A 12,934-nucleotide genomic window follows, 5' to 3' on the forward strand; every position below is an offset into this window, starting at 1 on the left:
GAGCTGGTCGCCCGGCCAAACTGAGCAATCGGGGGATAAGGGCCTTAGTAAGAAAGCTTACCAAGAACCCGATGGTCAGTCTGACTGAGCTCCAGAGATCCTGTGAGGAGATGGGACAAAGTTCCAGAAGGACAACCATCGCCACGACCCTCCACCGATTTGGGCTGTATGGCAGAGTGGCTAGACGGAAGCCTCTCCTCAGTGCAAAACACATGAAAGCCCACTTGGAGTTTGCAAAAAAGCACCTAAAGGACTCTCAAACTGTGAGAAACAAGATTCTCTGGTCTGATGAAACCAAGATCGAGTGTGTGGCCTCAATTCCAAACATTATGTCTGGAGGAAACCAGGCAGTGCTCATCAGCTGCCCAATACCATCCCAACAGTGAAGCATGGTGGTGGCAGCATCATGCTGTGGGGCTGCAGGGACTGGGAGACTGGTCAGGGTTGAGGGAAAGCTGAATGGAGCAAAGTATAGATATCCTCAATGAAAACCTGTTCCACAGCGCTCAGGACCTCAGACTGGGCTGAAGGTTCACCTTCCAACATGACAATGATCCTAAGCACACAGCCAAGACAACACAGGAGTGGCTTAGGGACAACTCTGTGAATGTCCTAGAGTGGCCCAGCCAGAACACTGACTTTAATCCTATCCAACATCTCTGGAGAAACCTGAAAATGTCCACCGACAGTCCCCATCCAACCTGACCGACCTTGAGAGGATTTGCAAAGAAGAATGGCAGAAAATCCCCCAATCCAGGTGTGCAAAGCTTGTTGCTTTATACCCAAAAAGATTTGAGGCTGTAATTGCTGGCAAAGGTGCTTCAACTAAGTATTGAGTAAAGGGTCTGAATACTTATGTCAATGTGATATTTCAGTTTTTTTCTTTTTAATAAATTTACAAAAAATTCTAAAATTCAGTTTTCATTTTGTCATTATGGGGTACTGAGTGTAGATTATTGAGGGGAAAAAATGAATTTAAATAACTAATAATACTGGGTTGGACCCCCTTTTTCCTTCACAACTGCCTTAATTCTTCACAGCATACGTTCAACAAGGTGCTGGAAACATTCCTCAGAGATTCTGGTCCATACGCCAGGTGTATCTCTCCCCTAATTACTAGAAGGTGATAAAATGGGTTGATTTTTCTTTGTTATGATGCTGAGGAAGGTGTGATATTGAAACGGGGCAGCATTTTGGCCCTAAAAAAGAAATGTGTGCAAAAGAGAAGTCTCTTGTCTTATTTTCTGATGCGCTACTTCTCTTTTGTCATTTACAGCATAATTACTGTATGTTCCACAAATAATAAGAATTAACTTGGAAAGTATGTAAAAAGGTGAATCATCTACATAGCATGTGAGCAAACCAGTGAAGCCTGTTGCACCTGTCTCAGTTCAGAAGGGGCATCAGATTGAGGCTCATGGATTCCGCTCTGTGCAGGGTGGAGCTGCGACAGCATGACCTTCCTCTGGTCATAGTGTACGAAGATCACCCTCTCCTCCTCCTCCTCCTCCTCTTCTCTCTCACCATTCCCATCTCCATCCTCATATTCCTTCGTCACCTCTTGCTGAACTGCCTTCCCATCTGCCAATAAGACCAAAATTCATCAGCAACTCAAAATAAAAAATTGATAATAGGGATTGACCTATTATTGGTCCTGGCCTATTTTCAGGGCCAGAATTCCTAATATTTATAAAATAATAATAATAATAAAAAAAAAAAAAAAAAAAAAAAAAAAAAACGGTATCAGAATTTTGCTTTACACGATGGCTGTCTGAAAGACAGTAGAAGAGAGGCAAGTGGTTGAGGCAATGTTTCCAATAATATGCTTACGATTTTCATTTCCTTTTGCAGTGGGCTCATCTTTAATTTGGTTAAATACAAAATACAAAAAATGTTGCAGCATGTTGCCCTTACTTAGATACTTTTAGGAAAGAAGGTCTACAGCTTTTGTTTCAGTTTTACTGGAATTATTAAGTATTATTTAAATACTTGTGAAATTTAAACACAAGAAATCTGACCTCAATCCACCATCACTCATCTGTTTTATAACTTTAATAATAAATACTTTTTTTTTTTTTTTTGGTGCAAATTTTCTGGTACTTATGGTTAACATATGGGATTTTTTTATTGTTTTTTTTTTTTCAATTTTCTGGCACATTTCTTCTTTTTTTCAAAATTTTAAATAATATGATAAGAAACATAAGCTCTAAATACAGTGGTGGAAAAAGTTTTTGGACACCCTTAAAATTTTACACAATCTCAAATATTATCATAAATATTTGTGGAAAAATCTTTTTTGTGTTTCAAAAGGTGTGGCTGCATTAGACAGATACAAACAAATACAAATTATATTTTTTTGTTTATTATTACAAGAAAAACTAACAAAACTAAATTCTTGACTGGTTAAATGTCAGTTCTCAACATTGTTGGTATCAAAGTCAACAAATAACAGAGAATGTGTTCAAAACTGAACAAAAAATAAATAAACCATCACATCATCAAATTAATATTTAGTAGTCCTGCCATTGGCATGTAGTAGAGCTCTAATCCTGGCTGGCATGTTCCCCATGAGCCTTTCACACTGTTGAGGGGTAATCTTGTCTTCTTGAATTACTGCTTTTAATTCTTCTAAATTCTTTGGTTTACGCTTTGAAACAGACCTTTTGATAATCCACCACAGATTTTCAATGGGGCTCATGTCCAGGGATTGAGCTGGCCACTCTAAGACCTGGATACTGTGCTCCTGCAGCCAAGTTCTACTGGCCTTGGATGTGTGGCAAGGGGCATTACCTTGTTGAAACATCCAGTTTTTACCTCAACGGAACAGTGCACATGCAGAAGGGAGCATGTGACAATAGGTACTGTACATGATGGAGATAATGCTTCACCTGGCCTTCTGCGTACCCTCATTAGTAGGAGGAAGATAAAGCTGGAAACTGGACTCATCTGACCACAGAATCTTCTTCCAATTCCTGGCTGTCCAGTTCTTGTGTGCCTGGGCCCAATGACACCGGGCTAACCTCTGTCTCTCATTGATCAGGGGCTTCTTGATAGCCTGTAGGACCTTCAGCCATGATCTAAAAGTCGGCCACGTACAGTGTGGGTGGAACACTGGACGCCAGTTTGGTTTGACCACTGCTACTGAAGCTCCTGTGATGTCATTCAGCGGTTTTGCCTGCACATGCGGATCAGGATGCAGTCATTTCTTGCTGAAGAAACCCTTGGATGCCCAGATCTTGGTTTGTCTTCCAAGCTGTTGGTTCGTCTGTATTTCTGCAGAGTGTATCCAACTGCTGAAGGACTGTATCTGCACTTCCTGGCCATCCTGGCCGTTTGTCTCCTGGATTACTGACTACCTGACAGGCAGGCCACAGTTTGTTCGTCTGGGCAGTGTTCTGTCTGACGCGGTGGTTAGTGATACAGGAGCTCCACAGGGGACTGTACTGTCCCCTTTCCTTTTCACCTTATACACCACAGACTTTCAGTACAACTCCGAGTCATGCCACCTGCAGAAATTTTCTGATGACTCGGCTGTTGTTGGGTGTATAAGTGAGGGAAGGGAAGGGGAGTACAGAGCAGTGGTAGATAACTTTGTGGAGTGGGCTGGACGCAATCACCTGAGGCTGAATGTCAACAAGACCAGAGAGATGGTGATTGACTTCAGGAAGAAGAGGACGGCTTCACAGTCACTGTGTATTCTGGGAGAGGATGTGGAGGAGGTGGAGGACTACAAGTACCTGGGCGTCAACATCAACAACAGACTGGACTGGAAATCCAACACCGAAGCTGTGTACAAGAAGGGGATGAGCAGACTCTACTTCCTGAGGAAGCTGAGATCCTTCAATGTGTGCAGCAAGATGTTGGAGATCTTCTATCAGTCTGTTGTGGCCAGCGTAATCTTCTTCGCCGTGGTTTGTTGGGGGAGCAGCATCGGAGCCAGCGACACCAACAGACTCAATAAACTGATCAGGAGGGCTGGCTCCGTGATCGGCTGCAAACTGGACACTTTGGAGGCTGTGGTGGAGAGGAGGACACTGAACAAACTGTTAACCATCATGGATAACCCTGACCACCCTCTCCACCACACACTGGACAGACAGTGGAGTTCCTTCTCCAACAGATTGTTACAGCTCCGCTGTCGAAGGGACAGATACAGGAAATCATTCCTGCCACAAGCCATCACACTGTACAACAAATCACATCTGTCAGACAGAGACTTGCAACTGTCTGCTGTATAGTTCTGTTCTTAACACTGCATTACCAGCACCTTAACTGTTTTTGTACTTATTGTACATCACCCAGCACCTTAACTGTGTATTTACTATCCATCACCCAGCAGCTTAACTGTTTCTGTACTTATTGTACATCACCCAGCACCTTAACTGTGTATTTATTATCCATCACTCAGCACCTTAACTGTTTATTTATTATTTATTATCTGTATATTACAGCCTAAGTTAATATACACTCACACTGTTTTTCAGACTGGAGGGGAAGTGGATTCCTTAAGAGGCTGAATCAAGGCGGTTAGTTCCTTGTCCCAGTCCCAGGCGTTCAGGTTCTGCCACTTGGTTCTTAGTCTCCTGGTTTCATACTAACTCTCCTTATCTATACAATCTATACAATCATTCATATACTTCAGTGCCATCTGTATATTGTCATGCTCATTCCATATGTATATTTTCACATCTCGTATCTCCTTTCCTTAGGTTAGCCCTTATTGTATTTTTTGAGTCTTTAGTCTTTATAGTCTCTATTGTATATTTTTAGCCTTTATTCTTTTTTAGTTAACTTTATTGTATGTTTCTACTGTTGCTGCTGGAACACCAGAATTTCCCTGGTTGGGATCAATAAAGTATATCTATCTATCTATCTATCTATCTATCTGGCGGCAGCTGGCTGAGAATCTTTATTTTCAGGCGTGTTTCCTGTACAGCTAATAGGACTAGATATTTCAATCCCTTTGGTAAGTAGGTAACTCTTGACGTAGCAGTCAGTGTGAAGTGGTGAAAGGGAGGGTATGTATATCATTGGGGTCATCAGGTGGGCACCCTGCTTCATCAACGTTTCGTTGATTGAAGCCCGCGACGTCTCCAGAGGGCTCCACGACATGTCTGGACCATGTCTGGCCGAAGTGTTGTAGCCACTATTTCTGGGGGAAACACAAGCTTTTTGTCGATGTCCACTTCCAATTTCCAATCTCAAGCAGACTGCAGGATGCTTGCATCCTTTGGTGTTGTTTGGTGCTCTTGAGGTTGGCCTGCTGGTACAAACTGTAGGAAGTGGACCTTTCCTGCTGATGTTTGTGGGAGGTTATTTGTGGTGGTTCGTCTCTGTTCCAGTGTTGATGCCAGCTCTCTGAGTACTTGGTTATGCCGCCAAATATAGCGCCCTTGGGTAAGACTTGTAGTGCACCCTGAAAGAATGTGCTTAAGGGATGCAGATGCTCGACACAGGGAACAGGCGGGATCTTCTCCATACCACAGCTTCAGGTTCTCAGGGGAAGGTCATACGTGGCTCTGATGGTAAAACTCAGCCACGCTCCCTCCATCTGCCAGATGTCGCGCCAGCTGAGCCTTTTCTTCTCCAGGCACTCCCAGTTGGTCCATTTCCCCTGCCTAGCCATGGAAACAGCTTTGGCATGTCGCTCTGCCTCCTCCTGCTTCCTGACTTCCTCTACCACAAGCTGTCTCTTCTGCACTGATGTTGCTTTGTGCCACAGAGGAGCTTTAGGGATGAGTCTGAGATCCGCTCTCCCATGCTGGACTTGGCCAACCACATCTCTGAAGTGAAGAGCAGACTTTGCACTCTGAACAGCTTCTGATGGAGTCCACTTCCTTCCTGTTGCCACCTGGGGGGCCGCTGTTCAAATGACTGTGTCCTCAGATTCAGAAAGGGTCATGACCAGCCTTGCTTTGGTACATTTGAATTCTTCCACGAGACCTGCGATTGGTAATTCCAATTTGCCATTCCCGTACAGTCCGATGGAGCTTAGGCACCGTGGAACTCCCAGCCATTGTTTCATCTGTGTGCTTATCACCCGTTCCAACTTTTCCACCTTGGTGATGGGGATCTCGTACACAGTTAAAGGCCACAAGAGTCTTGGGAGGATGCCAAACTGGAAGCACCACAACTTGAGTTTTCCTGGCAACAAGGTGTTATTGATGCGATCCATGTAAGTGATGGTGTCCTTTTTTAGTTGTTCGAACTGCTCGATGTCTTTGAGCTTTGCATCATACATACATACATCAGTGTTGTCATCCATATAGGCTCGTATTGGTGGTAGCTTCTGACCACCTGGTAGTCGTGCTCCTCCTACCACCCATTTCGAGGCTCTGATGATGATCTCCATTGCCATCGTAAAGGCCAAGGGGGAGATGGTGCACCCCGCCATTATGCCTACTTCCAGAGGTTGCCACGCTGTGGTGAAGCCTGATGTTGTGAGGCAAAACTGCAGATCCTGGAAGTAGTGTTTTACCAGATTTGTCATTGTCGTGGGCACTTGGAAGAACTCAAAGGCAGTCCACAGTAGTGAATGAGGAACAGATCCATAGGCATTGGCCAGATCAAGGAACAAGACATGAAGATCTTTCCCTTCTCTTTTAGCAGTCTGGATTTGATGCCATATGACGCTGTTATGTTCGAGTCATCCCGCGAATCCTGCTATGCCAGCCTTTTGGATTGATGTGTCAATGAGATTTTTTGTTTTGTTTCAGATACTTTGACAGTCGTTGTGCCAACACACTGAAGAAGATCTTGCCTTCGATGTTCAGAAGGTTTATCTGGCGGAACTGTTCAATGGTGGCAGAGTTCTTTTCTTTTGGGATAAGCACTCCTCCTGCTCTCCGCCAGGCTTTCGGGATGACTTGCTTATCCCACACCACCCTCATGTTTTTCCACAGGATTTTCAGAGCATCTGGAGGTTCTTGTAGACACTATACGAAACACCGTTAGGGCCTGGTGCAGATGCCGATCTTGCCTTTTTTACCACCTGCTTCACCTCACTCAGCTTGGGAGGGCTGATATCAAACTGATGTTGTGGGGGTGATATCGGAGGGATATCAGCGGGGACAAGGATCGGTACATCTTTCCGCTCATCAATATAGGTAGTTCTCAGATGTTCTTCAACCTGGTCTTTTGATGTTTTCAGGGATGCACTCTTCTCCTTTGTGAATATGCCTTTCACAAACTTAAAGGGGTCTTTGTAGAAGTCAGTTCTGGCTTTCTCTTTCTTTTTCCGACGCATCCTTAGGCTTTCTGCTCGGCGGAGCTTTGAAAGCCTCTGCTTTAAGTCTTCTTGAAGGAGGGCGATGACTTCCCTTTCTTCTGCTGTCGCCTTTTTCCACAACTTCCTTAGCCGTCGCCTTTCTTTCACAAGTTGTTGGATTTCTTGAAGCCGACGGGATTTGGGGGTGGGAAGCGTGTATTTCCTCCCGACTTGTTCCTTCACTCCAAATTTCTCCTCTCCGTAGCTGTAAATTAGGTCACCCATCTTCTCCAGCTTTTTCTCGGCTGATCCTTTGATGTGACTTAGGATAAGGCTTAAGTCTGTGTTGATAGTTTCCCACTCCTTGCTGTTAGACTTTGGCCATTTCACCAACGGCTTACGTCCTTGCATGTTCTCACCTTTGCGATGTGCTCGATGTTGTCTTGGACTGATGATTCTGCCTGAAGCTTCTTCCTCATTCCGTAGGGTGCTGATACTCTGTGGACTGTGGGGTTCTTCCTGCCGCTGAGTGTCATTTAACTGTCCTCTTAACAGGATCTGGTCAATGCGTGGCCCCGGGTTGGAGGTTTTCAGGCATTTCTTCCTTCCTTGATGTACCTTAAGACCATGGGTTGATGTTACTTTGGCCCATCCGCACACGCAAGTCTGAAGAACATGTCCAACTGCTGATTTCTCAAGAGTATTGCCACTTCCTTCATTTGTTATCATGTCCATTCCAAGGGTCGTTACCGGGAGGTCAGCCAGTGAGTCTTCTTGTGCCCCTGCTCTTGCAGACTCTAGGGGTATTTTTCTTCTTGAACTTTCCGTAGCCAGGTGAGGTGGCTCTTGTGCCCTAATAGGGTGACGGAGCCTGCTGCTGTGGGTAGCTAGCCGATAACAGCCCCGTTGGGGTCTATTTCCTCCTGTCAGCTGTCTCTCCAAGCTGTCACACGGTCTTTCCCTTGTCGTCAGTTGCACTTTCACAACAGTCACTGGGTTTTTCTTCCAGAAGATCAGTACAGCTAATATGACTAGATATTTCAATCCCTTTGGTAAGTAGGTAACTCTTGACGTAGCAGTCAGTGTGAAGTGACTGCATTAGGTTCCTTGTTTTAGCCATTTTTGTGTCTGAAGAACTTTCAAATGTGCTGGCTTTATATAGACACAAAGCTTGGCAACAAAAATTGTGTCTTTTAATAAAAAGAACAACCTTCATCACTGGTACCAAAATGAACCAATACTCAAAATTTCTTATGTGTTTTTATGGAACCAATCAATTTTAAGTTTTTAATGGCTTTTTTTTTAGGATTTGTTTAGTATTTTGGCTCTGACTGTACTAAAAGAAATTGCATATGAAGACCTAAGAGTGATTCTTAATGCAATATTTCACAAATGCACGGGGTGTCCGAAAACTTTTTTCTACCACTGTATTGGTTATTGGTGTCCTTCATTACTAATAATCCCCATTGGCCCTGAAAAATCAGTATTGGTCGATCCTTATCTGATTCAGAAATTTTGAGCTGATACTGATGTCAATACTGGGGAGTAAAACACTTGCTGCAATAGTATGTTGTCCAATATTTTATGGATGCCAGGGTTTCCGCTACATGTAATTCATCGTGGCGCACCGCCACGGCAAAATAAAAGCCGCCACACCTTCGGAATGATTTTTTTTTTTCTTCCAGATGTTAAAACAATTTTAAAAGGATATATATACATATATAAGGCTATCTAGCCTTTTTTGCGCAAATATATTTATTAGAATCAGTTTGAAATGATAATTTAAATATCATGAAATGGTACATAACACTGCAATTAACTTTATTTTGAAAAATGAACACCGGAGTCATCACCTGCCTGTTTGATTACTGTCTGCAGCGCGCTCGCAGAGGGAGAGAAAAGGGCAAGAGAAAGGTACCTAGGCAAGATTAAACGATGCTGAAGCCCTCCCCCACAGTTTCAAAAAATCCTAGAAGAAACCCTGGATGCAAAACATCTTTATTACAACATTTGATGGCTCCTGGTTATAAAAGGTTAGGTTTCCTTCTTAATGCATTTATGTAACATGGCCTTGGTCTAGTGCTGGGCGGTATACCGGTTCATATCGAATACCGGTGTTATTTTTTTTATGATATGAATTTTTCAGATACCCCAATACCGGTGTGTGTGTGTGTGTGTGTGTAGCGCACATAACGTTTGGAACAGCACACGGAACGTAGCGCCGCGGGACATCGTTAGAGGGGGGACTGTTTTTACAGTTGCACTCACTAAGCAGTGGGGACTCAGAAAATGAAGCTGAAGAACTTTTACCAAAAAGAGGAGCTGTGTCGGCTGTTTGGAAGTTCTTTGGTTTCAAAAAATCCATCTGGCAAAGGCAGAGACACTTTCCAGGCTACAGCAGTGCACTGACATAGATTGTGTAACAAAGCGAAGAGTTGCCACTCCGGTCTATTTTCACTGGCTAACAGCAGCACACTGCCTTAGCTTGTCTATTCAGAGAAGCGCTATCACTTCGGCTTATTTTTCAATCTATGTTATCACATGCATACTACTGCTCATTCATTGGTAGCTGAATTGTTAGGTCTATTTGATAAGTAATTCACATTTTTAAAATAATAATAATATTTTAACATATTGTTAAATCAGTCAAATCAGTCTGCATATTAAAGCAAGTGGCCTTAAATTTGAAAAAGGTTCTGTATTTTGACTGCAACTGTCATGCATTCTGATTCCTTCACTTCATTAGAATCATGAGTGCCACCTCTTTGCATCATTTTGTGTTGCCATGTAAACCTGTATTAATACTAGGGTGGACAACTTGGACATTAATGTCCAGTTGTCTGGACATTAATGTCCAGTATTCATTCCTCATGACAGTAAAATAGGTCATTCTAAGTTAATTTACTGCAGTAATTCTTCTCTAAATCATTAGAAAATATGGCTAACACCCAGTCGTGCATGAAAAAAGAAAATACTGTGATATACCGTGATATACCGTGAAACCGATATAATTTTGAAAAATACCGTGATATACATTTTTTGTCATACCGCCCAGCACTACCTTGGTCATTTGGTAAGAAAGAGCTGCTTGCGCTCATTAGCCAAAATGGGGTGTGACAGTGGGTGCAGCATATCACAACAAGGTGAAAAACTGAATGGATTCACATACCACCACAAGATTTTGAGGAAAAAATGGGCATGGGGCAAGAAAGAACTGATCAACTTTCATGATGACTGGCCAAAAGGGAGTGTGATGGTGGGCACTGCCTATCCCCCTTTATTAAATAAAATGTACCTTCAATTAAAAGCATGAAAATTTGAATTGAAAAAACGTTTGGCCAACTTTGTGATGTGGACATGGCAGATCTTGAGAACTGCACAGTGTTGACAGAGATTTGCACTTTACTGAGTGTCCTCTTTCTAGTTCAGTCAAACAGCCCTTCATTCACCCAGCAGAAGCCCCATTACCATAAACCCAGCTGAGTCAAGGACTAAAATTTGATCTGCTCTGTGCAGTGCAAATCTTACTCTGGTCCCGGTTGACGATATGACAAGTAAAGCCCATCTTGCCCATCTGACGGCTGATCTGGAGCCAGCGTCCCTTGGGGAAGATGGTGCTGAGGTCCCTGAGGAAGCTCTCCATGCTCTCCTGACCCTCCTTGGGTAAACTCCATGAGCCAAGCACAGACAGCTCCACCTGGCTTTGGGCCTGCATCTGGTTCAGGGAAGGGAAAGGGATGCACAAGAGAAATCTTGACTGCTTGGAACAGACTCAGAACTGTGGCTTGAGTTGAACACTGCAGTGGTTTTCAGTTTATTCATTCATCAGCTGCAGCTTCCACACTAAAGTAAACTTATCCTCACTACTTAAAATGATGTATCTAGCATCTGACCTAACTGATTATCCTAACAAACACTGGAACAACAAACAAATGTGTTCAGTTTTTCCTTTTTAATAAATTTGCAATATTTTCTACAATTCTGTTTTCACTTTGTCATTGTGTGTACATAACAAAAATGAAAAAAGTGAAGGGGGTCTGAATACTTTCTGAATGCACTATACAGTGGTGTGAAAAAGTGTTTGCCCCCTCCCTGATTTCTTTTTTTTTTTTGCATGTTTGTCACACTTACATGTTTCAGATCGTCAAACAAATTTAAATATAAGACAAAGATAACACAAGTAAACACAAAATGCAGTTTTTAAATGAAGGTTTTTATTATTAAGGCAAAAAAAAAAATCCACACCTACATGGCCCTGTGTGAAAAAGTGTTTGCCCCCTAAACCTAATAAGTGGTTGGGCCACCCTTAGCAGCAAAAACTGAAATCAGGCATTTGCGATAACTTGTAATGAGTCTCTTAGAGTGCTGTGCAGGAATTTTGGCCCACTCATCTTTGCAGAGTTGTTGTAATTCAGCTACATTGTAGGGTTTTCGAGCATGAACCGCCTTTTGAAGGTCATGCCACAGCATCTCAATAGGATTCAGGTCAGGACTTGGACTAGGCCACTCCAAAGTCTTCATTTTGTTTTTCTTCAGCCATTCAGAGGTGGACTTGCTGGTGTGTTTTGGATCATTGTCCTGCTGCATAACCCAAGTGCGCTTGAGTTTGAGATCATGAACTGATGGCTGGACATTGTCCTTTAGGATTTTCTGGTAGAGAGCAGAATTCATGGTTCCATCAATTATGGCAAGTCGTCCAGGTCCTGAAGCAGCAAAGCAGCCCCAGACCATCACACTACCACCACCATGTTTGACTGTTGGTATGATGTTATTTTCATGAAATGCTGTGTCAGTTTTATGCCAGATGTAACGGGACACACACCTTCCAAAAAGTTCAACTTTTGTCTCGTCAGTCCACAGAATATTTTCCCAAAAGTCTTGGGGATCATCAAGATGTTTTTGGCAAATGTGAGATTAGCCTTTGTGTTCTTTTTGGTCAGCAGTGGTTTTCGCCTTGGAACTCTCCCATGGATGCCATTTTTGCCCAGTCTCGTTCTTATTGTTGAATCATGGACACTGACCTTCACTGAGGCAAGTGAGGCCTGCAGTTCTTTAGATGTTGTTCTGGCTTCTTTTGTGACCTCTTGGATGAGTCGTCGATGCACTCTTGGGGTAATTTTGGTCGGCTGGCCACTCCTGGGAAGGTTCACCACTGTTCCATGTTTTCGCCATTTGTGAATAATGGCTCTCACTGTGGTTCACTGGAGTCCCAAAGATTTAGAAATGGCTTTGTAACCTTTTCCAGACTGATAGATCTCAATAACTTTCTTTCCCATTTGTTCCTGAATTTCTTTGGATCTCAGCATGATGTCTAGCTTTTGAGAATCTTTTGGCCTACTTCACTTTGTCAGAGAAGTCCTATTTAAGTGATTTCTTGACTGAGAACAGGTATGGCAGTAATCAGGCCCGGTTGTGGCTAGAGAAATTGAACTCAGCTGTGATAAACCACAGTGAAGTTATGTTTTAACAGGGGGGGCAAACACTTTTTCACACAGGGCCATGTAGGTTTGGATTTTGTTTCCCCCTTAATAATAAAAACCTTCATTTAAAAACTGCATTTTGTGTTTACTTGTGTTATCTTTTTCTAATATTTAAATTTGTTTGACGATCTGAAACATGTAAGTGTGACAAACATGCAAAAAAATAAGAAATCAGGGAGGGGGCAAACACTTTTTCACACCACTGTATATGTGTGTGTGTGTGTGTGTGTGTGTGTGTGTGCATGTA

At 43.0% G+C, this 12,934-nt stretch overlaps 1 protein-coding gene across 5 annotated transcripts in view; it reads right to left on the minus strand.

Moving 5' to 3' along the window:
- Positions 1-12,934, minus strand: part of pigq (phosphatidylinositol glycan anchor biosynthesis, class Q) — a 66,537-nt gene that overhangs the window by 51,769 nt on the left and 1,834 nt on the right. For all 5 annotated transcript variants that reach the window (XM_030057061.1, XM_030057057.1, XM_030057056.1 and 2 more), the window contains exons 3-4: positions 10,736-10,922; positions 1,382-1,581 (exon numbers count right to left, since the gene is read on the minus strand). In XM_030057061.1, coding sequence (XP_029912921.1) covers positions 1,382-1,581; positions 10,736-10,922 — 387 coding nt within the window. The remainder of the gene's footprint in view (positions 1-1,381; positions 1,582-10,735; positions 10,923-12,934) is intronic.

The sequence above is a fragment of the Myripristis murdjan genome, chromosome 8, assembly GCF_902150065.1.
Source record: "Myripristis murdjan chromosome 8, fMyrMur1.1, whole genome shotgun sequence".
Classification (NCBI taxonomy): domain Eukaryota; kingdom Metazoa; phylum Chordata; class Actinopteri; order Holocentriformes; family Holocentridae; genus Myripristis; species Myripristis murdjan.